Source organism: Hyla sarda, chromosome 10 (assembly GCF_029499605.1).
Source record: "Hyla sarda isolate aHylSar1 chromosome 10, aHylSar1.hap1, whole genome shotgun sequence".
NCBI lineage: Eukaryota > Metazoa > Chordata > Amphibia > Anura > Hylidae > Hyla > Hyla sarda.
Window position 1 is genome coordinate 14872453 of NC_079198.1, and position 26505 is coordinate 14898957.

General features: G+C 44.8%; 1 protein-coding gene across 10 annotated transcripts in view; it reads left to right on the plus strand.

Moving 5' to 3' along the window:
- The window catches only part of LOC130293457 (guanylate-binding protein 1-like), a 228087-nt gene extending 205659 nt beyond the window's left edge, over positions 1-22428 (plus strand). For all 10 annotated transcript variants that reach the window (XM_056542149.1, XM_056542150.1, XM_056542141.1 and 7 more), the window contains 7 exons: positions 5155-5342; positions 9173-9415; positions 10616-10899; positions 12868-13080; positions 19316-19418; positions 20337-20530; positions 22222-22428. In XM_056542149.1, coding sequence (XP_056398124.1) covers positions 5155-5342; positions 9173-9415; positions 10616-10899; positions 12868-13080; positions 19316-19418; positions 20337-20530; positions 22222-22329 — 1333 coding nt within the window. In that variant the 3' untranslated portion in view covers positions 22330-22428. The remainder of the gene's footprint in view (positions 1-5154; positions 5343-9172; positions 9416-10615; positions 10900-12867; positions 13081-19315; positions 19419-20336; positions 20531-22221) is intronic.
- Positions 22429-26505: the final 4077 nt, after the last annotated feature.

The window sequence follows — 26505 nt, forward strand, 5'->3', positions numbered from 1 at the left end:
CTGGGGCTGTAGATCTCTGGGTCCACACTGCTGGGGCTGTAGATCTCTGGGTGCACACTGCTGGGGCTGTAGGTCTCTGGCTGCACACTGCTGGGGCTGTAGGTCTCTGGCTGCACACTGCTGGGGCTGTAGGTCTCTGGGTCCACACTGCTGGGGCTGTAGATCTCTGGGTGCACACTGCTGGGGCTGTAGGTCTCTGGCTGCACACTGCTGGGGCTGTAGGTCTCTGGCTGCACACTGCTGAGGCTGTAGGTCTCTGGGTCCACACTGCTGGGGCTGTAGATTTCTGTCTGCACACTGCTGGGGCTGTAGATTTCTGTCTGCACACTGCTGGGGCTGTAGATCTCTGGCTGCACACTGCTGGGGCTGTAGGTCTCTGGGTGCACACTGCTGGGGCTGTAGGTCTCTGGCTGCACACTGCTGGGGCTGTAGGTCTCTGGCTGCACACTGCTGGGGCTGTAGGTCTCTGGCTGCACACTGCTGGGGCTGTAGGTCTCTGGGTGCACACTGCTGGGGCTGTAGGTCTCTGGCTGCACACTGCTGGGGCTGTAGGTCTCTGGGTGCACACTGCTGGGGCTGTAGGTCTCTGGGTCCACACTGCTGGGGCTGTAGGTCTCTGGGTGCACACTGCTGGGGCTGTAGGTCTCTGTCTGCACACTGCTGGGGCTGTAGGTCTCTGGGTCCACACTGCTGGGGCTGTAGGTCTCTGGGTGCACACTGCTGGGGCTGTAGGTCTCTGGCTGCACACTGCTGGGGCTGTAGATCTCTAGGTGCACACTGCTGGGGCTGTAGATCTCTGGGTCCACACTGCTGGGGCTGTAGGTCTCTGGGTCCACACTGCTGGGGCTGTAGATCTCTGGGTCCACACTGCTGGGGCTGTAGATCTCTGGGTGCACACTGCTGGGGCTGTAGGTCTCTGGCTGCACACTGCTGGGGCTGTAGGTCTCTGGCTGCACACTGCTGGGGCTGTAGGTCTCTGGGTCCACACTGCTGGGGCTGTAGGTCTCTGGGTCCACACTGCTGGGGCTGTAGATCTCTGGGTCCACACTGCTGAGGCTGTAGATCTCTGGGTGCACACTGCTGGGGCTGTAGGTCTCTGGCTGCACACTGCTGGGGCTGTAGGTCTCTGGGTCCACACTGCTGGGGCTGTAGATCTCTGGGTCCACACTGCTGGGGCTGTAGGTCTCTGGGTGCACACTGCTGGGGCTGTAGATCTCTGGGTCCACACTGCTGGGGCTGTAGATCTCTGGGTCCACACTGCTGGGGCTGTAGATCTCTGGGTGCACACTGCTGGGGCTGTAGGTCTCTGGCTGCACACTGCTGGGGCTGTAGGTCTCTGGGTCCACACTGCTGGGGCTGTAGGTCTCTGGGTGCACACTGCTGGGGCTGTAGGTCTCTGTCTGCACACTGCTGGGGCTGTAGGTCTCTGGGTCCACACTGCTGGGGCTGTAGGTCTCTGGGTGCACACTGCTGGGGCTGTAGGTCTCTGGCTGCACACTGCTGGGGCTGTAGATCTCTGGGTGCACACTGCTGGGGCTGTAGATCTCTGGGTCCACACTGCTGGGGCTGTAGGTCTCTGGGTCCACACTGCTGGGGCTGTAGATCTCTGGGTCCACACTGCTGGGGCTGTAGATCTCTGGGTGCACACTGCTGGGCCTGTAGGTCTCTGGCTGCACACTGCTGGGGCTGTAGGTCTCTGGCTGCACACTGCTGGGGCTGTAGATCTCTGGGTGCACACTGCTGGGGCTGTAGGTCTCTGTCTGCACACTGCTGGGGCTGTAGGTCTCTGGCTGCACACTGCTGGGGCTGTAGGTCTCTGTCTGCACACTGCTGCGGCTGTAGGTCTCTGTCTGCACACTGCTGGGGCTGTAGATCTCTGTCTGCACACTGCTGGGGCTGTAGGTCTCTGGGTGCACACTGCTGGGGCTGTAGGTCTCTGTCTGCACACTGCTGGGGCTGTAGGTCTCTGGCTGCACACTGCTGGGGCTGTAGGTCTCTGGCTGCACACTGCTGGGGCTGTAGGTCTCTGGCTGCACACTGCTGGGGCTGTAGATCTCTGACTGTACACTGCTGGGGCTGTAGATCTCTGGGTGCACACTGCTGGGGCTGTAGATCTCTGGGTGCACACTGCTGGGGCTGTAGGTTTCTGTCTGCACACTGCTGGGGCTGTAGGTCTCTGTCTGCACACTGCTGGGGCTGTAGGTCTCTGGCTGCACACTGCTGGGGCTGTAGGTCTCTGTCTGCACACTGCTGGGGCTGTAGGTCTCTGTCTGCACACTGCTGGGACTGTAGGTCTCTGGCTGCACACTGCTGGGGCTGTAGATCTCTGACTGCACACTGCTGGGGCTCTAGGTCTCTGTCTGCACACTGCTGGGGCTGTAGGTCTCTGTCTGCACACTGCTGGGACTGTAGGTCTCTGGCTGCACACTGCTGGGGCTGTAGGTCTCTGGCTGCACACTGCTGGGGCTGTAGGTCTCTGGGTCCACACTGCTGGGGCTGTAGATCTCTGGGTCCACACTGCTGGGGCTGTAGATCTCTGGGTGCACACTGCTGGGGCTGTAGGTCTCTGGCTGCACACTGCTGGGGCTGTAGGTCTCTGTCTGCACACTGCTTTGGCTGTAGGTCTCTTTCCGCACACTGCTGGGGCTGTAGGTCTCTCTCTGCACACTGCTGGGGCTGTAGATCTCTGGGTGCACACTGCTGGGGCTGTAGATCTCTGGGTGCACACTGCTGGGGCTGTAGATCTCTGGGTGCACACTGCTGGGGCTGTAGGTCTCTGGCTGCACACTGCTGGGGCTGTAGGTCTCTGTTTGCACACTGCTGGGGCTGTAGATCTCTGTCTGCACACTGCTGGGGCTGTAGATCTCTGGGTGCACACTGCTGGGGCTGTAGATCTCTGGGTGCACACTGCTGGGGCTGTAGGTCTCTGGGTGCACACTGCTGGGGCTGTAGGTCTCTGTCTGCACACTGCTGGGGCTGTAGATCTCTGGGTGCACACTGCTGGGGCTGTAGGTCTCTGTCTGCACACTGCTGGGGCTGTAGATCTCTGTCTGCACACTGCTGGGGCTGTAGATCTCTGTCTGCACACTGCTGGGGCTGTAGGTCTCTGGGTGCACACTGCTGTGGCTGTAGATCTCTGGGTCCACACTGCTGGGGCTGTAGATCTCTGTCTGCACACTGCTGGGGCTGTAGATCTCTGTCTGCACACTGCTGGGGCTGTAGATCTCTGGGTGCACACTGCTGGGGCTGTAGATCTCTGTCTGCACACTGCTGGGGCTGTAGATCTCTGGGTGCACACTGCTGGGGCTGTAGGTCTCTGGGTGCACACTGCTGGGGCTGTAGATCTCTGGGTGCACACTGCTGGGGCAGTAGGTCTCTGGCTGCACACTGCTGGGGCTGTAGGTCTCTGGGTGCACACTGCTGGGTCTGTAGATCTCTGTCTGCACACTGCTGGGGCTGTAGATCTCTGACTGCACACTGCTGGGGCTGTAGGTCTCTGGGTGCATACTGCTGGGGCTGTAGGTCTCTGGGTGCACACTGCTGGGGCTGTAGGTCTCTGGGTGCACACTGCTGGGGCTGTAGGTCTCTGGGTGCACACTGCTGGGGCTGTAGGTCTCTGGGTGCACACTGCTGGGGCTGTAGGTCTCTGGGTGCACACTGCTGGGGCTGTAGATCTCTGGGTGCACACTGCTGGGGCTGTAGATCTCTGGGTGCACACTGCTGGGGCTGTAGATCTCTGGGTGCACACTGCTGGGGCTGTAGATCTCTGGGTGCACACTGCTGGGGCTGTAGGTCTCTGGGTGCACACTGCTGGGGCTGTAGGTCTCTGTCTGCACACTGCTGGGGCTGTAGATCTCTGTCTGCACACTGCTGGGGCTGTAGATTTCTGTCTGCACACTGCTGGGGCTGTAGATCTCTGTCTGCACACTGCTGGGGCTGTAGGTCTCTGGGTGCACACTGCTGGGGCTGTAGATCTCTGGGTGCACACTGCTGGGGCTGTAGGTCTCTGGGTCCACACTGCTGGGGCTGTAGATCTCTGGGTGCACACTGCTTGGGCTGTAGATCTCTGGGTGCACACTGCTGGGGCTGTAGATCTCTGGGTGCACACTGCTGGGGCTGTAGGTCTCTGGGTCCACACTGCTGGGGCTGTAGATCTCTGGGTGCACACTGCTTGGGCTGTAGATCTCTGGGTGCACACTGCTGGGGCTGTAGATCTCTGGGTGCACACTGCTGGGGCTGTAGATCTCTGGGTGCACACTGCTGGGGCTGTAGATCTCTGGGTGCACACTGCTGGGGCTGTAGATCTCTGGGTGCACACTGCTGGGGCTGTAGGTCTCTGGGTGCACACTGCTGGGGCTGTAGGTCTCTGGGTGCACACTGCTGGGGCTGTAGGTCTCTGGGTGCACACTGCTGGGGCTGTAGGTCTCTGGGTGCACACTGCTGGGGCTGTAGGTCTCTGGGTGCACACTGCTGGGGCTGTAGGTCTCTGGGTGCACACTGCTGGGGCTGTAGGTCTCTGGGTGCACACTGCTGGGGCTGTAGATCTCTGTCTGCACACTGCTGGGGCTGTAGGTCTCTGGGTGCACACTGCTGGGGCTGTAGATCTCTGGGTGCACACTGCTGGGACTGTAGGTCTCTGGGTGCACACTGCTGGGGCTGTAGGTCTCTGGGTGCACACTGCTGGGGCTGTAGGTCTCTGGCTGCACACTGCTGGGGCTGTAGGTCTCTGGGTGCACACTGCTGGGGCTGTAGATCTCTGTCTGCACACTGCTGGGGCTGTAGGTCTCTGGGTGCACACTGCTGGGGCTGTAGATCTCTGTCTGCACACTGCTGGGGCTGTAGGTCTCTGGGTGCACACTGCTGGGGCTGTAGATCTCTGTCTGCACACTGCTGGGGCTGTAGATCTCTGTCTGCACACTGCTGGGGCTGTAGGTCTCTGGGTGCACACTGCTGGGGCTGTAGGTCTCTGGGTGCACACTGCTGGGGCTGTAGATCTCTGGGTGCATACTGCTGGGGCTGTAGATCTCTTTTTTCACACTGCTGGGGCTGTAGATCTCTGTCTGCACACTGCTGGGGCTGTAGATCTCTGTCTGCACACTGCTGGGGCATTAGGTCACCTACTTTCATATTTTCCTTAATAATACAATCTCCCAGTTATGTAACTGAGCTGACAAAACTGATTAAGCTGAAATCTACTGAGAAAAAGGAAAACACAGGCGAATATAAGAGATTTTTCCCATCATTTACCTGGTGTGTCCGAGACTTCACTCTACTACTGGAGAAGGATGGAAAAGAAATAACAGAGGATGAGTATCTGCTGTCATCTCTGGAGCCCAAGAAAGGTAAAATCTCTCTACTTTGTAGTATTATGCTGAGATGACACTAGGAAAGGGCACTACACGTGTGGTAGTGCGTCAGCATTAATGGGGTATTCCAGTAATTTTTTTTTATTTGACTATGCTACAGGGGCTGTAAAGTTAGTGTAGTTCATAATATAGTGTCTGTACCTGTGTGTGACGGTTTTCTCACAATTCTTCTGTGATTTTCACCCCAATATTTATTTTTAGCAGCGTACAAAATGACTGTTGTCTCAGATTTTTCCCAGGTTGCAATGCGGCCGAGACCTGACATCACTAGTCAGCTGATGACAGGGAGCCTGTCTGCTTCAATGGGTGGAGCGATCGCTTGGTGGGAGAGAGATCAATTTACAACTAATGTAACAGCTGTAGGCCCCCTGATTGAAAACCACAGGTCTTTTGTTTCAATGGGTGGGGTGGCTGATGTGTGGGAGGGAGGAAAATTGAATTGTGGGATTTGTAATCAAAAAAAGAAAAGTCAAACAGGAAATACCAGTTCACAAAAAGCTAGCCACAGTATTATGCTAATCTCACAACATAGCCATTTAGCCCCAAGACAAGCGCAGATCCTTCCTAAGCATGTCCATTACTGTCTGCCAGGTACGTACTAAAATCACCTTATGGTGGAGAACCCCTTTAAGCAATAAGGTATACTGACGCATACCGCAGCATACCCACAAAGGGCACATGCACTCTATACTATCGGCTATGTTTGGTCCTTTTCTGAATGTACACTTTCATTTTGCATGACTCAAAAGCATAGCCTCCTGCACTTTCTTAGTCAGAAATATTATTTACTAAGTCATTAATATATTTTTTAATATACTATGAGTTTGAAAGAGCTGGGGGTAGAGTCTAAGTAATACATCTGAGCAAGTAATCTTAGGTGCAGTCTGAGCCACACAACTTTTTCTACAGTCTACAATTGTGCAAATGCTGTGGTCACCTAGTGACTTGTGCACATACGATGTTATTATGGATTTTTACTATTGCATAAGATTAATATTCCTGGAAGCTTTTCGTAACCCTTATAGTAATGGAGTTTTGGTTTTTTTTCCTGTTTTTTTTTATTTATTTTTCTATAACACCAAAAGAAAAGGCAAATATTTGAAATGGTTGCTGAGTTTTTAGCACAAAATATACACTATAAAAAAAATTAAATAAACAGCCAAAATCTATAACAAACAAGTATTTATAAATGCTCTGTGGAGGCAGATAAACCATTGATTGATGAATTGCAGAGTCCAAATAACCAAAGTCAATGAAAAAGTGTATACATACCCCAACGTACGTTTCACTTTGATATGACTTCATCAGGGCTTCTTATTATACTTAAAGGGGTATTCCACCCCTAGTCATCTTATCCCCTATCCAAAGGAAAGGGGATAAGATGTTTGATTGCAGGGGTCCTGCCGCTGGCCCCTGACCGTGGTCTTCCTGCAGCACCCAGCTTTGTTTAGAGTGCCCCCTCCCATAGACTTGCATTGAGGGATTTAAAGCTGCAGATTTTATGCTGCAGAGTTTAATGTATACTAAATGACTAAACACAGCTTTAAAGGGGTTCTCCGGTGCTTAGACATCTTATCCCCTATCCAAAGGATAGGGGATAAGATGCCTGATCGCGGGAGTCCCGCCGCTGGGGACCCCCGGGATCTTGCACGCGGCACCCCGTTTATAATCAGTCCGCGGAGCGTGTTCGCTCCGGGTCTGATTACGGACGACCACCGGGCCGGCGGTGTGTGACGTCACGCCTCCGCCCCTGTGTGACATCACACTCCGCCCCTCAATGCAAGCCTATGGGAGGGGGCGTGATAGCTGTCACGCCCCCTCCCTTAGGCTTGCATTGAGGGGCGGTCACGGCCAGCGTGTAGTGTTTATATAGAAGTAATTTACAAAACTTTAGATTTTTGGCACCAGTTAATAAAAAATAAAAAATAAATTCCACAGAATTACCCCTTTTAATCTCTGTGTTTAGAAGGTTTGAAGAGTAAAGTAAATTGTAAGTAGGTGATATCTAAGATTATAGGGAGCAAATAAGGAAAAATTGATGTAATAAAACATGTTTACAAAACTATATACACATTAAATATGCCAGTTTTCAAGTATATTTTTTATATATTTTTATTTTCTTTGTGTTCCGAACCACGGAGATCGCTCTGTACAGCTGGGCCATTTTCAGAGTAACCATAGTTGTACCTTCACCCAGGTGGGACTTTGAGTCATTGGATGTTCCCCAGCCCCGATTGACAGATCTTTCCCTGTACAATAGAGATTTGTCAGTCAGGGTCGGGGTAGAGGGAACTTGCCTGCCCACTCACTAACTATAAAGACTTAGGCTATGTTCACACTACGGAATTTCCACCTGCAATTTCAAAGGAGAAATTCCGCTTACTAAAATGTATAGCGTAGTGAATGGGTTTCCCTTCACAAATTCACACTACGGAATTCGTGAAGGGAAAATCCGCTTGCAAATTTCCGTCTGAAGAATGGCGTTGCTCATTTTTCAGACGGAAATACTCGTGGAACACATTGCAGTCTATTGGAGACTGCAGTGTCCGTACGGTCCTAGCGCCGGCCGCACTCAGAATCTCCAGGTGGAAATTTTCTGCCCGGAGATTCCATAGTGTGAACCTAGCCTTAGAGTCTATTCACACGGCAGAATTTCCACTTGCTGAATTCCGCCTCAAATTAAAGCCCATAGACTTCTATGGGATTCCGCACTTCCATTCACACTTCTGAATTTACGCTTGCGGAATTCTGCTTCAAATTAAAGGGGTACTCCGGTGAAAACCTTTTTTCTTTTAAACCAACTGGTGGCAGAAAGTTAAACATATTTGTAAATTACTTCTATTAAAAAATCTTAATCCTTCCTGTACTTATTAGCTGCTGAATACTACAGAGGAAATTCTTTTCTTTTTGGAATGCTCTCTGATGACATCACGAGCACAGTTCTCTCTGCTGACGTTATTATAATAATAATAATAATAACACTTTATTTATTGTTGTCCTTAGTGGGATTTGAACCCAAGTCCCCAGCACTGCAAGTGCTGTGCTAACCACTGAGCCACCATGCTGCCCATAGCATACATCTGCTATGCATGGTTGCTAAAATGGACAGAGATGTCAGCAGAGAGCACTGTGCTCTTGATGTCATCAGTATTTCCTCTGTAGCATTCAGCAGCTAATAAGTACTGGAAGGATTAAGATTTTTTAATAGAAGTAATTTACAAATATGTTTAACTTTCTGCCACCAGTTGATTTAAAAGAACAATGTTTTCACCGGAGTACCCCTTTAAAGCCCATAGACTTCTATGGGATTCCGCACTCCCATTCACACTTCTGAATTTCTGCCATGTGAATAGACACTTAGGCTGGGTTCACACTGCAGAATCTCTGGGCAAAATTTCTGCCGGAGATCGAGCCGGCGGCACTAGGACCTCGTGTACTGCATTGCAGTCCCCATAGATGGCAATGCATTTCTGAGCAGATCTCTCAAGCGATCCACTCAGGAATGCATTGCCATCTATGGGGATGGTAATGCAGTCCGCATGGTTAAAATGCTGCCGGCTCGATCTCCGGCAGAAATTTTGCCCGGAGATTCCGCAGTGTGAACCCAGCCTTAGTGGGAACACAGAGCAAGGAAGCTGATAGTTACAGACAGGCAGTGGTTGGTGCCTGTGAAAGAAATTGTCCAGGGGAGCAACCTGAACTGTTGCATCCGGGCCCATGAGCCTTTGGGGGTGATCCCGAAGCTTGTCGATAGGATCACTCCTCCTCCCAAATTCATATGAACACTGTCCATCTGTTTCTTTAAGGTACTGACAAACTAGCCAAGAATTATAACTTACCCCGTGAGTGCATCCTACACTTTTTCCACACTCACAAATGTTTCGTGTTCGATCGACCGGCAACAAAGAAAAAACTTCAGATTCTGGAAACATTAGAAGAGAATGAACTGGATGAGGAATTTGTGAAACAGGCTGGAAAATTCTATAGTTACATGATAAGCAACAGCCGTGTGAAAACACTGGAAGGAGGAACTGAAGTGACTGGGAGAAGTGAGTAACATACCAGGACCTTTAGGGAATTTGTCAGCAATTTTGAGAGGTTGGGGTGTAGTGATACCCCTTTTTTTTTTTTTTTTATTCATCTGTTGTAAATGTGATGTGACAAAAAAATCAACAATTTGGGACGTTTTTTTTGTTTTCTATGCTTACGCCGTTCACTGTATGTGATCATTAACATTATATTTTCGATTTTGTTCGTACATTACCGCACGTGGCGATACCTAATATGTTTATTAATTTTTTTACGGGTATTGGAATAAAATGGGGGGGAAAAGGGGCCATTTAAATTAGCATTTTTTACACTTAGCAATTTTTTTACACTTTTTATTTCTCCATAGGGGACTATTTATAGCAATCAATAGATTGCTAATACTGTTCAGTGCTATGCATAGGCATAGCACTGATCAGTATTATCGGCAATCTTTTTCTTTGGTCTGCTCAATCTCAGACCAGAGCAGAAGATCCCTGGAGATGGCCGGAGGCAGGTGAGGGGACCTCTGGCTGCCATCTTGGATAATTGGATCCCCGCTGCTGTGCTGCGGGCGATCCGATCATCCATCAGAACGCCTGCATTGCCATAGAAGCCGTGATCTGTATTGATCACGGCATCTAAGGGGTTAATGGCGGACATCAGTACACTCGCACTTACTGGCAGGTCCCTGGCTACTGATAGCAGACTGTACCTGTCATGCATGATGCCACCGGACATAAATGTACATCCTGGGGTGTTAAATACCTGGGCACTAGGACATACATTTACGTCCTGTGTCCTTAAAGGGGTACTCCCCTGCTCAGCGTTTGGAACAAACTGTTCCGAACGCTGGAGCCGGCGCCCGGAGCTCGAGATGTCATGCCCCCTCCCATAGACTTGGATGGAGGGGGCAGAGCGTGACATCATGAGGGGGCTGGGCTATGATGTCACGAGCTCCCGGTGCCAGCTCCAGCATTCGGAGTTTGTTCCAAACTCTGAGCAGCGGAGTACCCCTTTAAGGGGTTATCCAGGAATAGAAAACCAGAGCTACTTTCTTGGGTGTGGTTCTGCAGCTCAGTTCCATTGAAGTGAATGGAGCCAAGTTGTAAACTACACACGACCTGGAGACAGACATGGAGCTGTTTTTGAAAGACAGAAGCTGTGTTTTTCTATTCCTGGATAACCCTTTAATATTGTAATTTTTTTGTTGTATGTCTCAGTGTTAGCGGTTCTCACTGACTCGTATGTGAAGGCGATTCAGAGCGGAACAGTTCCCTGCATGGAGAATGCGGTCCTAGCTTTGGCGGAGATTGAAAACACAGGCGCTCTTCAAGACGCACTGTCCAAATATGAATGTGAGATGAACAAACGTGTCCAGAGGTTCCCGACAGAGACACAGCAAGAGTTCCTGAACATGCACATAGAATGTGAGAAAGAGGCCATTAAAGTCTTCTTGGGACGTTCCCTAAATGATAAGGATCAGAAATATCAACGTAAAATGAAGGTCAGTCACTGGATAAAAAGCCCCTTCCATTTATTTGCCTCCAAAATTCCACCATTAAGTCTGCTTACCGAGAACTCCAAGCTCCATCATTGAACACTGGTGGCTGGTAAAGGAAAATATTATTTGATCCCCTGCTACTTTAGTTCTGTTTGCCCACTGAAAAATATATGATCAGTCTATAATGTTATTAGTGGGTTTATTTGAACAGTGAAAGACAGTCTAACAACAACAAAAAAGCCAGAAAACACATTTCAAGTAAATTATAAATTGATTAGCATTTCCCCCTTTGCAAAACATGACTTAGTAGTTGGTGGCAAAACCCACGTTGGTGATCACAGAGGTCGGATGTTTCCAGATGTTCTCCACCAGGTTGGCCCACATCTTAGGAAAGGTTTTGTCCCACTACTCTTTGCAAATTTTCTCCAAGTCATTAAAGTTTTAAAGCTGACATTTGGCAGCTCAAACCTTCACCTCCTCCGCAGATTTTCCATGGGATTAAGGTCTGGAGAGTGGCTAGGCCACTCCACGTTCTTTTTATTTTTCACACACACTTTTTTTTGCCTTGGCGGTGTGTTTTGGCTCATTGTCATGCTGGAATACCCATCCACAACCCATTTTCATTGCCCTGGCTGAGGGAAGGAGGTTCTCACCCAAGATTTGACGATACATGACCACATCCATTTGATGAGGTGAAGTTGTCCCATTCCCTTAAACAGAAAAGCATCCCCAAGGCATAATGTTTCCACCTCCATGTTTGACGGTGGGGAAGGTGTTCATGGGGTCATAGGCGGCATTCCTCCTCCTCCAAACACAGCTAGTTTAGTTTCATAGTTACATAGTTAGTACGGTTGAAAAAAGGCATACGTCCATCAAGTTCAACCAGGGAATTGATGGGTAGGGGTGTGGCGCGATATTGGGGAAGGGATGGGATTTTATATTTCTTCATAAGCATTAATGTTGTTTTGTTCCAGGGATATATCTAACCTTGTTTTAAAGCTGTTAAATGTTCCTGTTGTGACCAGTTCCTGAGGTAGACTGTTCCATAAGTTCACAGTTCTTATGGTAAAGAAGGCGTGTCGCCCCTTGAGACTAAACCTTTTCTTCTCCAGTTGATGCCAAAGAACTTGATTTTGCCCTTATCTGACCACAACACTTTCACCCAGTTCTCTGAATCATTCAGATGTTCATTTGCAAACTTCAGATGGGCCTATACTTGTGCAAGTACTTGAGCAGGGGGACCTTGCGGGCACTGCATGATTTTAATCCTTCACCAATGGTTTTCTTGGTGACTATGGTCCCAGCTGTCTTGAGATCATTGACAAGGTCCTCCTGGGAGTTCTTAGCTGATTCCTCACCATTTCCATGATCATGGAAAATCCACAAGGTGAGATTTTGAATGGAGCCCCTGACCGAGGGAGATTAACAATTATTTTGTGCTTCTTCCATTTGTGAACAATCACACCGACTGTTGTAAACTTCTAACCAAGCTGCTTGGTGGTGGTCTTGTAGCCTATTCCAGCCTTGTGTAGGTCAACATTCTTGTCCCTGACATCCTTGGACAGCTCTTTGGTCTTGGTCATGGTGGAGAGTTTGGAATCTGATTGATTTCTTCTGTGGAAAGGTGTCTTTTCTACAGGTAACAAGCTGAGACTAGGAGCACTCCCTTTAAGAGAGTGCTTCTAATCTCTGCTTCTTAAGTGTATAAAAGGGAGACAGAAATAATGCTGATTGCCAAGGAATCAAATACTTATTTTACTAAATGCTAATCAATTCATAACTTATAAGAAATACTTCACTGTACAAATACACCGTAGTGTTCCTGATTCGTGAGTTGGCAGATATCAAGAAGTTTTAATGAAAAGTTTTCTGTGATCTTTGGCATTTTCTTTACCTGGTTCCCACCACTTGTATTATTATCCCACCATAGTCTGGCACAACACATTATTTCACATTTTGTTTTCCTAACAGGAAAAGATTGATAATAAAATGAATGAATTCTCTGCAAGGAACGAAAAGGCTTCAAGAGATCTATGCAGGAAACTTCTCCAAGAGCTAAGTGTGACTATGGAGAATAACGTAATGGCTGGAGAATATTCAGTACCTGGAGGACACAAGAAGTATATAATGGAGAAGCTAAGGGTGATGGAAGCTTATAATGTAAGACCTGGGAAAGGAATGAAGGTAAGCTTCACAAACACACTAAGAACTAAACTCAATACCATTGCAAAATCAAATTACATTGGGTTGTCTTCTTTGGACAGTACTTAGCATAGCACAGGATTTATTTAGTCCTTTAGCCCCTAAAGCGTCTCTAAAGTGTCTCTTATCTGGTGTTTTAGAGAATGTCTCCGCATAGGACTCCCACATTTACATTGTTTCTAGGGGACATCACAATTCAGAATATGGTTGTCTAGAGTTGACAATCCCTAACACATCAAAGCCGCTGAGACCCTGTAAGTACATAAGGACTTAGTGAAGACTATTCATCAAGATATTACCTCCCCACTCCTACTAAGGCATCGGCATTCTTTAACCCCTTAAGGACCAAGCCCATTTTGGCCTTAAGGACCAGGCCAATTTTATTTTTGCATTTTTGTTTTTTCCTCCTCGCTTTCTAAAAATCATAAGGCTTTTATATTTCCATCCACAGACCCATATGAGGGCTTGTTTTTTGCGTCACCAATTTCACTTTGTAATGACATCACTAATTTTACCATACCATTTATGGCGCAACCCAAAAAATATTATTTATGTGGGAAAATTGAAAAGAAAAATGCAATTTAGCAAATTTTGGAAGGTTTTGTATTCACGGTGTACATTTATGGTAAAAATGACATGGTTTCTTTATTCTTTGGGTTAATACGATTAAAATGATACCCATGTTATATGCTTTTCTATAATTGCACCGCTTAAAAAAAAAAAAAATAAATCAAACTATTTTAACAACATGTATGTTTGAAATTGCCCTATTTTGACCACCTATAACTTATACAGGGCGGTATAAGGGCTCATTTTTTTGCGTCTTGATCTATAGTTTTTATCGGTACCACTTTTGCTTAGGTTTTACTTTTTATTACTTATTAAGTTAATGGAGCCAAGTTGTAATACCACACACAACCTGGAGACATACAGGGAGCGTTCATTAAAAAAAATTAAATAGAAAAAAAATTGAGGCTCAGGGTCTAGAATAATTTTGAATTAAAATTGATTTATTAATATTTATATATGAATGTATACAATGATTAAATAAAATGTAGTAGGTGTACCGTGACTCACAGGGCCCTTGTGGGTCAGCGGAAACATAAATAATTAAAAGCACTATTCAATTAATATGGCAAAAAATACATTGAAAATAAAACCATCTAAAAATAGAAGTAATTAAAATGGAAATAATCAAAATGGAACAAATAATTGCCCACACGTCTGTGGCTATTCAGTTAATAAAAATGTAGATAGCACACGTTTAAAAAATTATCCCAATAATTATAGCAGCAAAAAAAGAGTAATTAATGAAGTCTGTAATAATAGGTGTCCGTTGGTATTGTTAACGTTAATGTCCACAATAATGGTAAAGATCTGGCTTTCTATATCAAAGCTCACTATTAGAGAGCGTCTAAATAGATATATCGATGCTTTGAAGTGGATATAATGTTAGTGGTGGATACAATGTTAGTAATAAGTAGCAGATAGACTAGTAATGATACAATATAGCCCCGCTCTCAGGGCAGAGAGCTCGCTGCTAGAGACTCCGCAGTCTCACACGTATGCAGCGATGTGTGTGGGCTTTAGGTAAGGAGACTGCAGTGCTTCAGAATGCAATCGTATAAAAGGTACCTTATTGAAATGATAGTCCTAATATGAAGAAAGAGGTGGCTGTTGGAGACTCGGCCGTCTCAAAATATACAGCGGTGATGATATTAGTGATAAGTCTGGTCTTTTAGGAGCGCTGTGGTGGTTTCATTCATTCAGCCAGAGGGCCAGCAATGTCCTCGTGGCCGTGGTGGTGTGAACAGAGTTATCTGTGTCTGAAGAATGCCGCAATGGGAACAGATGATTGAATCCTGGATATGACTGGGTAGAGTGGGGTTAATAGATTATAGCTGGACACGTTTCAAGTCCTCCATAGGACTTTTCCTCAGCAGCTTAGAATATATGTATATTCTAAGGGGTGGCCCTGTATGTGAAAGATAGCATAAAATCCAACCTAATACAAGTTAATGAGGCCAACATAGAGTCAGTTTGGGTTACGTTGCAATTTGGTAATCAGACAGTAACTCGTGTATGTGTGATATATAGAACACCTGGCCAAGTTAAAGAATTAGATGATCTACTAGTTGAAGAAATAGCTAACATTACAATGAAAGGAGAAGTTATCATTATGGGAGACTTCAATCTTCCGGATATAAACTGGAAAATCAAAATGGCTAGTTCTGCCAGGAGTACAGATATTCTAAATTCCCTACTGGGATTATCTCTACAACAAGTGGTTGAGGAGCCAACCCGGAGGGAGGCTATTTTGATTTGGTATTCACAAATGGGGATTTGGTATATGATGTTACTGTAGGTGAAAGCTTGGGATCTAGTGATCACCAGTCAGTGTGGTTTAAGAACAGTGAAGGAGTCACACCACACAAAACAAAAGTTTTAGATTTTAGAAAAAATGACTTTTCAAAAACTTGATCAGTCATAAATGAGCCCCTTTTAGACTGGAACGGATTACATGGAGTCCGGGAGATATGGGACTACTTAAAAGATGCATCATTGAAGGCAACAGAAAGTTGCATTAGACTTGTCAGTAAAAGCAGAAAAAGAAAGAGACGTCTGTGGTACTCAGCAGAAGTGGCCAAAATCATTAAAAAACAAAAAGCCAGCATTTAGTAATTATATATATAAAAAAAAACTAAAAAAAAAAAACCCAGAGCAATGAAGAAAGGGAAATCCACAAGATTAGGTAGAAAGAGGCCAAGCAAGTTATAAGAACTCCTAAAGCGCAGGCAGAAGAAAAACTAGCTCAATCTGAGAAAAATGGGGATAAGACATTGTTCAGATATATACATGAAAAAAGGAAATTAAACCAAGGAATAACTAATTTAAAAACAAAGGAAGGAAGATATGTAGGATAGATTAACGGTTTGCGGCGATCTGACATCTTATCAGCTATCCTTTAGATAGGGGATAAGATGTCTAGGGGCAGAGTACCCCTTTAATGAATATTCTGTTCAGTTTTTTCAGAAGAAAAAGAAGGAAAAGGACCTCAATTAGGGAGGAAGACTAATGAATTGTTTGATGCATGTGTCTTTACAGGAAGAGGTTCTGTGTTTGCTAAGTTAAGACAAATAAGTCACAGGGGCCTGATGGGATACACCCAAAATTATTAAAAGAGCTTAGCAGTGAACTAGCAAAACAGTTAACAGATTTATTTATACCAACCACTGGTAACTGGAGTCGTCCCGGAAGATTGGAAATTAGCAAATGTTGTGCCTATTCACAAGAAAGGTAGCAGGGAGGAATCAAGCAACTATAGGCCAGTAAGTCTGACATCAATAGTGGGGAAATTAATGAAAACCCTACTAAAGGATAGGATTGTGGAATATCTAAAATCCCATGGATTGCAAGATGAAAAACAACAGGGGTTTACTTCAGGGAGATCATGTCAAACAAATCTTATTGATTTTTTTGACTGGGTGACTAAAATAATAGATGGCGGAGGGGCAGTAGACATTGCACATCTAGATTTTAGTAAGGCTTTTGACACTGTCCCACATAGAAGACTTATCAATAAATTACAGTCATTGAGCTTGGACTCCCATATTGTTGAGTGGATTAGGCAGTGGCTGAGTGACAGACAACAGAGGGTTGTAGTCAATGGAGAATATTCAGAGCAAGGTCTTGTTACCAGTGGGGACCTCAGGGATATATATACTGGGACCAATTTTGTTTAATATCATTAGTGATATTACAGAAGGTCTCGATGGTTCGGTATTGGTCTTTTTGCTGATGACACAAAGATATGTAACAAGGTTGATGTTCCTGGAGGGATCCGCCAAATGGAAAAGGATTTAGGAAAACTAGAAGAATGGTCAGAACTCTGGACACTGCAATTTAATGTGGATAAGTGCAAGATAATGCACCTGTGGCGTAAAAACCCTCGGGCAGAATATAGAATATGTGATACAGTCCTGACCTCAGTATCTGGAAAAAGGGATTTAGGAGAAATTATTTCAGAAGACTTAAAGGTAGGAAGACAATGTAATAGAGAAGCAGGAAACGCTAGCAGAATGCTTGGATGTATAGGGAGAGGTATAAGCAGTAGAAAGAGAGAAGTGCTCATGCCGCTTTACAGAACACTGGTGAGACCTTACTTGGAGTATTGTGCGCAGTACTGGAGGCCGTATCTCCAGAAGGATATAGATACTCTAGAGAGAGTTCAGAGAAGATACTAAACTAGTACAGGGATTGCAGGATAAAACGTACCAGGAAAGGTTAAAGGACCCTAACATATATAGCTTGAAAGAAAGAAGAGACAGAGGGGATATGATAGAGACTTTTAAATACATAAAGGGAATCAACACGGTAAACGAGGAGAGGAGATTTTAAAGGAGAAAACTACCACAAGGGACATATTTTTAAATTAGAGGGGCAAAGGTTTCTGCAGTAATATCAGGACGTATTACTTTACTGAGAGAGTAGTGGAGGCATGGAATAGCCTTCTTGCAGAAGTGGTCGCTGCAAATACAGTGAAGGAGTTTAAGCATTCATGGGATAAGCATAAGGCTATCCTTCATATAAGATAGAGATAGGTATAGGGCTATCCTTCAGATAAGATAGACATAAGGCTATTCTTCATATAAGATAGAGATAGGCATGAGGCTATCCTTCATATAAGATAGAGATAGGCATGAGGCTATCCTTCATATAAGATAGAGATAGCCATGAGGCTATCCTTCATATAAGATAGAGATCAGCATGAGGCTATCCTTCATATAAGATAGAGATAGGCATAAGGCTATCCTTCAGATAAGATAGAGATAGGCATAAGGCTATCCTTCATATAAGATAGAGATAGGCATAGGGCTATCCTTAATATAAGATAGGGATAGGCATAAGGCTATCCTTCAGATAAGATAGAGATAGGCATGAGGCTATCCTTCATATAAGATAGAGATAGGCATGAGGCTATCCTTCATATAAGATAGAGATCAGCATGAGGCTATCCTTCATATAAGATAGAGATAGGCATAAGGCTATCCTTCATATAAGATAGAGATATTTATAAGGCTATCCTTCATATAAGATAGGGATAGGTATAAGGCTATCCTTCATATAAGATAGGGATAGGCATAAGACTATCCTTCATATAAGATAGAGATAGGCATAAGGCTATCCTTCATATAAGATAGAGATAGGCATAGGGCTATCCTTAATATAAGATAGGGATAGGCATAAGGCTATCCTTCATATAAGATACGGCCAGGAACTATTGATAGGATTCAGACTATTGGGCAGACTAGATGGGACAAATGGTTCTTATCTGCCAAAACATTATGGCGAAGATTTATCAAACTTTGTGAGGGAAAAACTGGAGCAATTTTTCCACAGCAACCAATCACAGCTCAGCTAACGAGCTCTGGTAAAGTGAAAGCTGAGCTGTGATTGGTTGCTGTGGAAAAATCCCTCCAGGTTTTTCCCTCAAACAATTTGATAAATCTGGGCCTATATGTTTCTATGTTTCTTTGTAATAGAAAGCCTGAAGGATTGTCAAATTCTTGATTTTCCCTGATCTTCTATTGAACATATCTATCTTTAAAGAGGTACTCCACTGGAAAAAAAAATTCCAAATCAACTGGTGCCAAAAAGTTAAACAGATTTGTAAATTACTTTTATTTAAAAATCAGTACTTATCAGTACTTATCAGCTGCTGTATGCTGCACAGGAAGTTCTTTTCGTTAGAATTTTGTTTGTGTCTGACCACAGTGCTCTCTGCTGACACCTCTGTCCATGTCAGGAACTGTCCAGAGTAGAAGCAAATCCCCATAGCAAACCTCTCCTGCTCTGGACAGTTCCTGAGACGGACAGAGGTGTCAGCAGAGAGCACTGTGGTCAGACAGAAAGGAAATATCATCATAGGCATCAAAACATTTCCACAAAACAGTCAAAATAAGAATATTTTTATTTAAATTGCAGTGTCAGCTATGTGTCACGTGACCAGGATGAACTCGTAATGTTAATCTATTGGGCCATCCTGGTCACATGGACACAGAGCGGGGAGAGAAGTGTGCAATGCGGTTTCTCCCCTTGCTCGTTCTCATGATCGGTCAGGGTCCCCAAGACATGCCTTTTTATTTTTTATATATTTTTTATTGACAGTACCTGACCCTATTCCTCATGTATCTAATTTCACTTATTGTACCCATAGGCTCTTGAAGTGATACAGGAGTATATGAATGAGAAGAAGGACATTGAAGCTGCCATCATCCAAGCCGATGAGACCCTGACGGAGAAAGAGAGACAGCTGGCAGGTGAGAGATCAGCAGTCATTCTGAAACCTGTAAATAACATGGTCATTGTAGCATATTTGACCCATGGATGGACAGGAAAAATACTGTGCAGGGAACTTCTGAGCCCCCCCCCCCAATTCATTTACCAGGAAAAAACATAAAGGGGTCGCAGCAGTAGAGAAGATCTGCTGTCAAGCACCATGATAACCATCTGATAGGTCTTCATTAATGGGGTACTCTGGGGAACTAAACCCATAGCCCATCCTTTCCCTCTCACCAACCAATTTATTAGTCTAAATATCATTCATTAGCGATTTAGAGCAGTTTCCCTCTTTCAGCTGTCACTTACATGCAGGGGTCGAGAGAAAGACGTCATAATCTGATCCTGCTTGTCTTGCAGGGGGGTGGGGGTTAGGTCTCAGTGAGGGGTTTACACAAAGACAAACACCACGTGATTTCTGGCTTCACAGCCACAGTTCCCCTCCCCCTCCCTGTGTGAGGATCTTGCCAGTGAGAGAAGCCCAGTGAAGATTCTCAGTCACAACTCAGTACATAACACTGCTCTTTTCCTGCTGTAGATCTTATCACTGGCTGCTGCCATTCAGAGAATAGCATGATTTATTTCTGAGGGGAAGGATATTTTGAAAGAAAAGACATGTAGTGTGTGCTGCTGACAATATCACAGCATGCACACAGATAGTAAAAACAATTGGCTGGCAGCCATTACACAGAGCTGCAATTAATTCTGGGAGTTGTAATCTGGGCTGCAAGCAAGGAAAATTAGATTTAGGAGACAACAGGGGCCACAGGAGCTGCCAAAACCTCATTGATAACCATAGGGCACACAGAACAGGTGTGGTGACTTTGGGACATTTTTGTTTTTCTTAACTTCCCCCGAGCACCCTTTTAATAGTGATTGTCATTTCTACCCTGTTCTAGAGGAACGCGCTCAAACTGAAAACGCAGAACGAGAAAGACAAATTATGGAGCAAAATAACAGAGATCTGCAACAAAGTATGGAAGATCAGAATAGGAGTTTTGAGCAGCACAAGAAAATGCTCATGGAAAGGATGGAACAAGATAGAAAGATGATGCAGCAGCAGAATGAACTGGTGATATCTCAGAAGCTTAAGGTATCGTATGGCTCAGCTCATATTCACATATTGCAAGTAACACATTGGGCGTTTGATGTAGCATGCATTAAAGGGGCATTGGGAAGAAAGCATGCTTAAAGGGGTACTCTGCCCCAGACATCTTATCCCCTATCCAAAGGATAATGTATAAGATGTCTGATCGCTCCCTCATGATGTCACACCACGCCCCCTCCATTCATGTCTATGGGAGGGGGCATGACAGCCATAGACATGAATACTGTTTAGAATGTCGGGTGCTGCACGGAGAGGGTACTCCGCCCCTAGACATCTTATCTGTATCCTTTGTATAGGGGATAAGATGTCTGATCGTGGAATAGGGGATAATGATAGGGTATAAGATGTCTGGGGACAGAGTACCCCTTGGGATTGCCCAAAACTCACCCTTTTGATAAAATTTCTTGTCTCGAAACCTTGACCAGGTGTCAGTCCCCGTGATCTCCCTGCTGCAACCGGTGTTCATTTAGAGCGTCAGGTGCAGCGACGGAGGCTCGTAACATCACGGCTGCGCCCGACTCGTGTTGTGATGCCCCCCAATGCAAGTCTACGGGAGGGGGCATGACAGCCATAATTGAGGGGGCATGGCCGTGACGTCACAAGCCGTGCACTTGCATGACGTCACCAGCCTCCGCCCCGCATCGCCAGTCATTTGGCAAGGAGCGAAGTTCGCTCCGTGCACCAGATGTCTGGGGTGCCGCGGCCGAGATTGCGGAGGTTCCCAGTGGCGGGACCCTCGTAATCAGACATCTTATGTCTAGGGGCAGAGTACCCCTTGTAAGAAATTTATCCCCTATCCCCTAAAGCATTACTATCATTATAGAAAACTTTTGACATGTCGCAGGTACGTGTCAAATCCCCGCCGATCACAAGATATAAACGTGCGAAGAGTGCAGTAGTAGTGCGCTTTACTTCACAGCTTTACAAACAATTAATGACCCAAGGTCACAAAAAGCACAAAAACCTTTTGTCATTAGTTGTTGGTAGAATAGTACCTTTCTGTGTACTCTTGGTCATTTTTCGTTGTTTTAGTTACTCCCCAACTCGGCACTCAGCTCAATTGATTGCAGGTGACAGCTCCATAGACTATAATCACAATTGCTGAGACCCCGACCAATCAAAATTTTTAACATATTCTTGTGACATGTCAAAGTTTTCCATAATGATAGTAACGTTTTAAAGGGGTACTCCACTGGATTTTTTTTTTTTAAATCAACTGGTGCCAGAAAGTTAAACTGCTTTGTAAATTACTTATATTTAAAATATCCTCATCCTTCCAGTACTTATCAGCTGCTGTATGCTCCAAGAAGTTCTTTTCTTTTTGAATTTCCTTTCTGTCTGACCACAGTGCTCTCTGCTGACACCTCTGTCCATGTCAGGAACTGTCCAGAGTAGGAGCAAATCCCCATAGCAAATCTATCCTACTGTGGATAGTTCCTAAAATAGACAGAGGAGCATACAGCAGCTGTTAAGTATTGGAAGGATTAATATTTTTAACTAGAAATAATTTACAAATCTGTTTAACTTTCTGGCACCAGTTGATTTAAAAAAATGTTTTCCAGGGGAGTACCCCTTTAAGACGGGTGAGTATTTCAAGTATCTATGGGTTTAATATTTGATGTCATTTTGATATATTTCTTGCCTTTTTTTTATTTCTTGTTTTGTGTCCATTTTAGGAGCAAGAAATGATGATGAAAGCAGGGTTTGAGGACAAAATTGCATCCCTGCAAGAAGAGATTAGAGCCTTAAGGAACCCGCCAAAAAGTAGTTGTATTGTATTGTAGATTTCTTTCGAAAAAAATATTTGAAATCCCTTTGCAAAAATAAAAATAATAATAAATTAAAGGGGTTATCCAGGAAAAAACTTTTTTTTTTATATATCAACTGGCTCCAGAAAGTTAAACAGATTTGTAAATTACTTCTATTAAAAATAATCCTTTCAGTACTTATGAGCTTCTGAAGTATAGGTTGTTCTTTTCTGTCTAAGTAATCTCTGATGACACGTGTCTCAGGAACCGCCCAGTTTAGAAGAGGTTTGCTATGGGAATTTGCTTCTAAACTGGGTGGTTCTCGAGACACGTGTCATCAGAGATTACTTAGACAGAAAAAAACAACCTTAACTTCAGATGCTCATAAGTACTGAAAGGATTACGATTTTTTAATAGAAGTAATTTACAAATCTGTTTAACTTTCTGGAGCCAGTTGATATATATAAAAAAGTTTTTTCCTGGAATACCCCTGTAAACTCATGGTTATGTGAAACCCAAAGGTCTAGACATCCATGTAAGGCTGCATTCACACCTCGTTTTCACAGTACGGGGGCCGGATCCGGCTGGGGTACGGGAGCGCCCGATTTTCCCCTCCCCCAGCCGGTTCCGGTACCCGTACAGCGATGAAATCCATTTACTTTAATGAGCCGACCGGAGTCAAAACGGTCACTCTGGTCGGCTCATTTTTGACCCGTATCCGGTTTTGTGACCGGACCTAAAACCGTAGTATACTACGGTTTTAGGTCCGGTCAGGATGGCACCTGTACTGTGAAAATGAGGTGTGAATGCAGCCTTATGGAGCATTTACAGAAGAATGGTCTTATTTCGGACCTGCTAGGAAATCAGTGGTTCCTCTGACTGTTCCCTTTATTGAACCATGTTGGGAAATCTTGAGTGCTCACTATGAGGGAAATTTATCAAAACCTGTCCAGAGGAAAAGTTGCCCAGTTGCCCATAGCAACCAATCAGATCGCTTCATTTTGCAGAGGCCTTGTTAAAATTGAAAGAAGTGATCTGATTGGTTGCTATGGGCAAACGGGCAACTTTTCCTCTGGACAGGTTTTGATAAATCTCCTCTAATGTTTGTATTTGGAAGAAAAGTGTAGCCGGATATGTGTTAGATCTGAAGCTCCTTGGGGTCGACATATTGTAGATAGGAATCCATTAATAGAGAAATGAAATCGCACTCACCGCTCCAATGCAGACAAAAAGCCGGTTTATTTCAAGTGATCACAGACAAGGTGCATGGTGCTTACATAGACGAGACGTGGCTTCTTTCACTTGAATGGCGTGCGCACAAGCACGCTTCCTCAGACCCTATCCTTTAACACACCGGCATCTCCTTAAGAAGTCCAGCGAGATGACGTGTATCAAAGGAGGTGGCAACCAAAAGTAGGTGCAAATTTAAAAACAAGCAAAAACTTTAAAATTTCCTAACTTTATGCAAAAACACTGTAGCCCAGCCTTTCATTTAATCCGAGATTGACATGAGCATTTGTTTTAATAATCCATTTTGCCTCGGCACGGAGTGGTGCTTTTCGCCTATCTACACCCGCTTTTGAATGAACTCTTTCGATTCTAGATCACACAGAGAATCATGATGGCATTCCTTAAAGGGTTATTCCGGGCAAAAACATTTTATCCCCTATCCTAAGGATAGGGGAGAAGATATCTGATAATATGATGTACAAATAATAGTGTAGACTACCCATTGAGTTCTGCAAGTAATTAAATCTCTGACAAAAAAATCTACACCTCCAATTCGAAAATATTTGCCATGTGAAAAATAGCTGCACCAGGAGCAAGATCCACATTTGTGATTACCGGTGGGGCTATAATTAGCTAATCAGTCTGACTTCTGTTTGAGACCCCCCGCGATCTCCCTGCAGCCCCCGCATTCTATGCGGGTGCTGAATCTCCAGTTTCGGAAACCTCCGGGTTTCCGGGACTGGAGACGTGACGTCCCGCCACGCCCCCTCCATTCATGTCTATGGGAGGGGGCGTGACGGCAAAATGTTTTTGCCCGGAATACCCCTTTAACATGTTGGATAAATCTTGGAGCCCCCTTTTGTGACTTGATGGAATAGAGATGTTCTCGGAACCGTATATTGGTATATTTTTGTACTGCCTATGTATAAATGGCCACATGTACAAATAATAGTGTAGACTACCCATTGGGTTCTGCAAGTAATAAAATCTCTGACAAAAAAATCTACACCTCCAATTTGAAAATATTTGCCATGTGAAAAATAGCTGCACCAGGAGCAAGATCCACATTTGTGATTACCGGGGGGGCTATAATTAGCTAATCAGTCTGACTTCTGTTTGGACACAAAGGAGCTCTTCGTTATAACATCTCTCAAGTTTGTCATCAACTAGATGTCCTAGTATAGGGTAATTTATGATTAAAAAACATTTTTTTCTGACAGCAGTTTTTATGACATCAGAAACAGGACTATATTTGAATGAAAGGGAAAACCAAGTGGGGTTGTTAGTAGTAACAACATGTTTTTTTTCTTATCTTAAAAAGGAGATTTCTCCTGTCTTGTTGGAAGGCTCTGTCAAGGGCTTCTTTTAAGATGTTTTCAGGATAGCCTCTGTCATGTAATCTCTTCTCCAACTCTGCAGCATGTATTAAAAATCCTTCATCTGAGCTATTAATCCGGCGCAGGCGTAAAAATTGCCCATATGGTATAGCCTTTTTGTAGTGCTCTGGATGGTAGCTGTCGAAGTGGAGAAGGGAATTGCATGCAGTGGGCTTCCTGAAACCTGACGTTGAGACATGGCCATTCTCTAGTTGGACGAGGACATCTAGAAATTCAAGTTTGCTATCATCAATCTTATAGGTAAACTTGAGATTCATGTCATTTGTGGAATTCAAAAAAGACACAAATTCCTCAAAGTCTGCCCGAGTGCCATCCCAGGCGATGAAAATATCATCTACAAACCTGAGATAGCACCGGACAGACTTCAGGAAAGGGTTGGAATCAGAGAAAACTAAGTATTTTTCAAAAATGGCTACATACAAATTTGCTAATGTACAGGCTACGGGGGTGCCCTTAGCCACACCCCCGACCTGCATGTACCATTGTTCGTCAAATTGAAATGTATTATTACTTAAAACAAAAGAAAGTGACTCGCAAATAAAATTTATGAAACCTGCACTCTTGTCAGTGGCACTTAATAATTCTCTAATGCATTCAACTGCTCGTTTCTGGGGAATACTAGTATAAAGACTTTCGATGTCAAAAGACAAGACTCTGGCCAAGATACATCGGAAAGGCACGTAAGAAATTCGTTCGTGTCTTTTACTAAAGATGGTACTTCTACCACCAAGGGAAGCAAAAGCCAATCAAAAAATTTGGAAAGACCGAACCCATCCCGGAGACAATGGGTCTACCGGGGGGGGGGGAGGTCAGCGTTTTGTTAACCGTGGGGAGAAAGTACCATTTAGGAGAAGCCGGACAAGGGGGAATTAGTTTTTCCGCTTTTTGCTTGGAGAGAACACCTGTATTCACAAATTTCCTTAATAGGGTGCATAGTGCTTCATTAATTTTATCTATTCGGCTACCCTGCAAAGTCACATAAGTATTAGTATCAGATAATTGACGAGCGGCATCTTTAGTATAATATTCAGTGGCCATAATGACAACATTGCCGCCTTTGTCCAATTTTTTATATCGTTTCTTTTTTTGAGACGATCTAGAGCTCGCTGTTCATCCAAAGTGAGATTGCGGGGGGCCAAAGGGGAAACTAAAGCCCTAACTTCTTCAAGGACCTTTAGTTGGAAAAGGTCTAGGTTACTGCCAGGGTGGACAGAACGAAGATTTAACACCTCCCAGGAATTCAGATACCTCGATAGTGGTAGTATCATCTACATTCTCTATCTGGCTATTGTCATTTAACAGATCTATTAATGTATCTAGATTATTTTAATCTGTTCTGGAAGCTTCATTAAGTACACTAAAGCCTAGGGGGCCTATGGAAACGGGTTTCTCCAATTAAGCGGGAAAAATGACAATCTTTATTGGCAAATAATTTCTTAAGATTACGTATACTTTTGAAAAGATCAATCTCAAATTCGACGATATTAAAATCTTGGTCGAACACGTTTTTGCCTGCAGTCGGGAAACCGCATACGGCCGAAAAAGCAGCCGACCGGAGGCTGCGGTTCACTCCGGTCGGCTCATA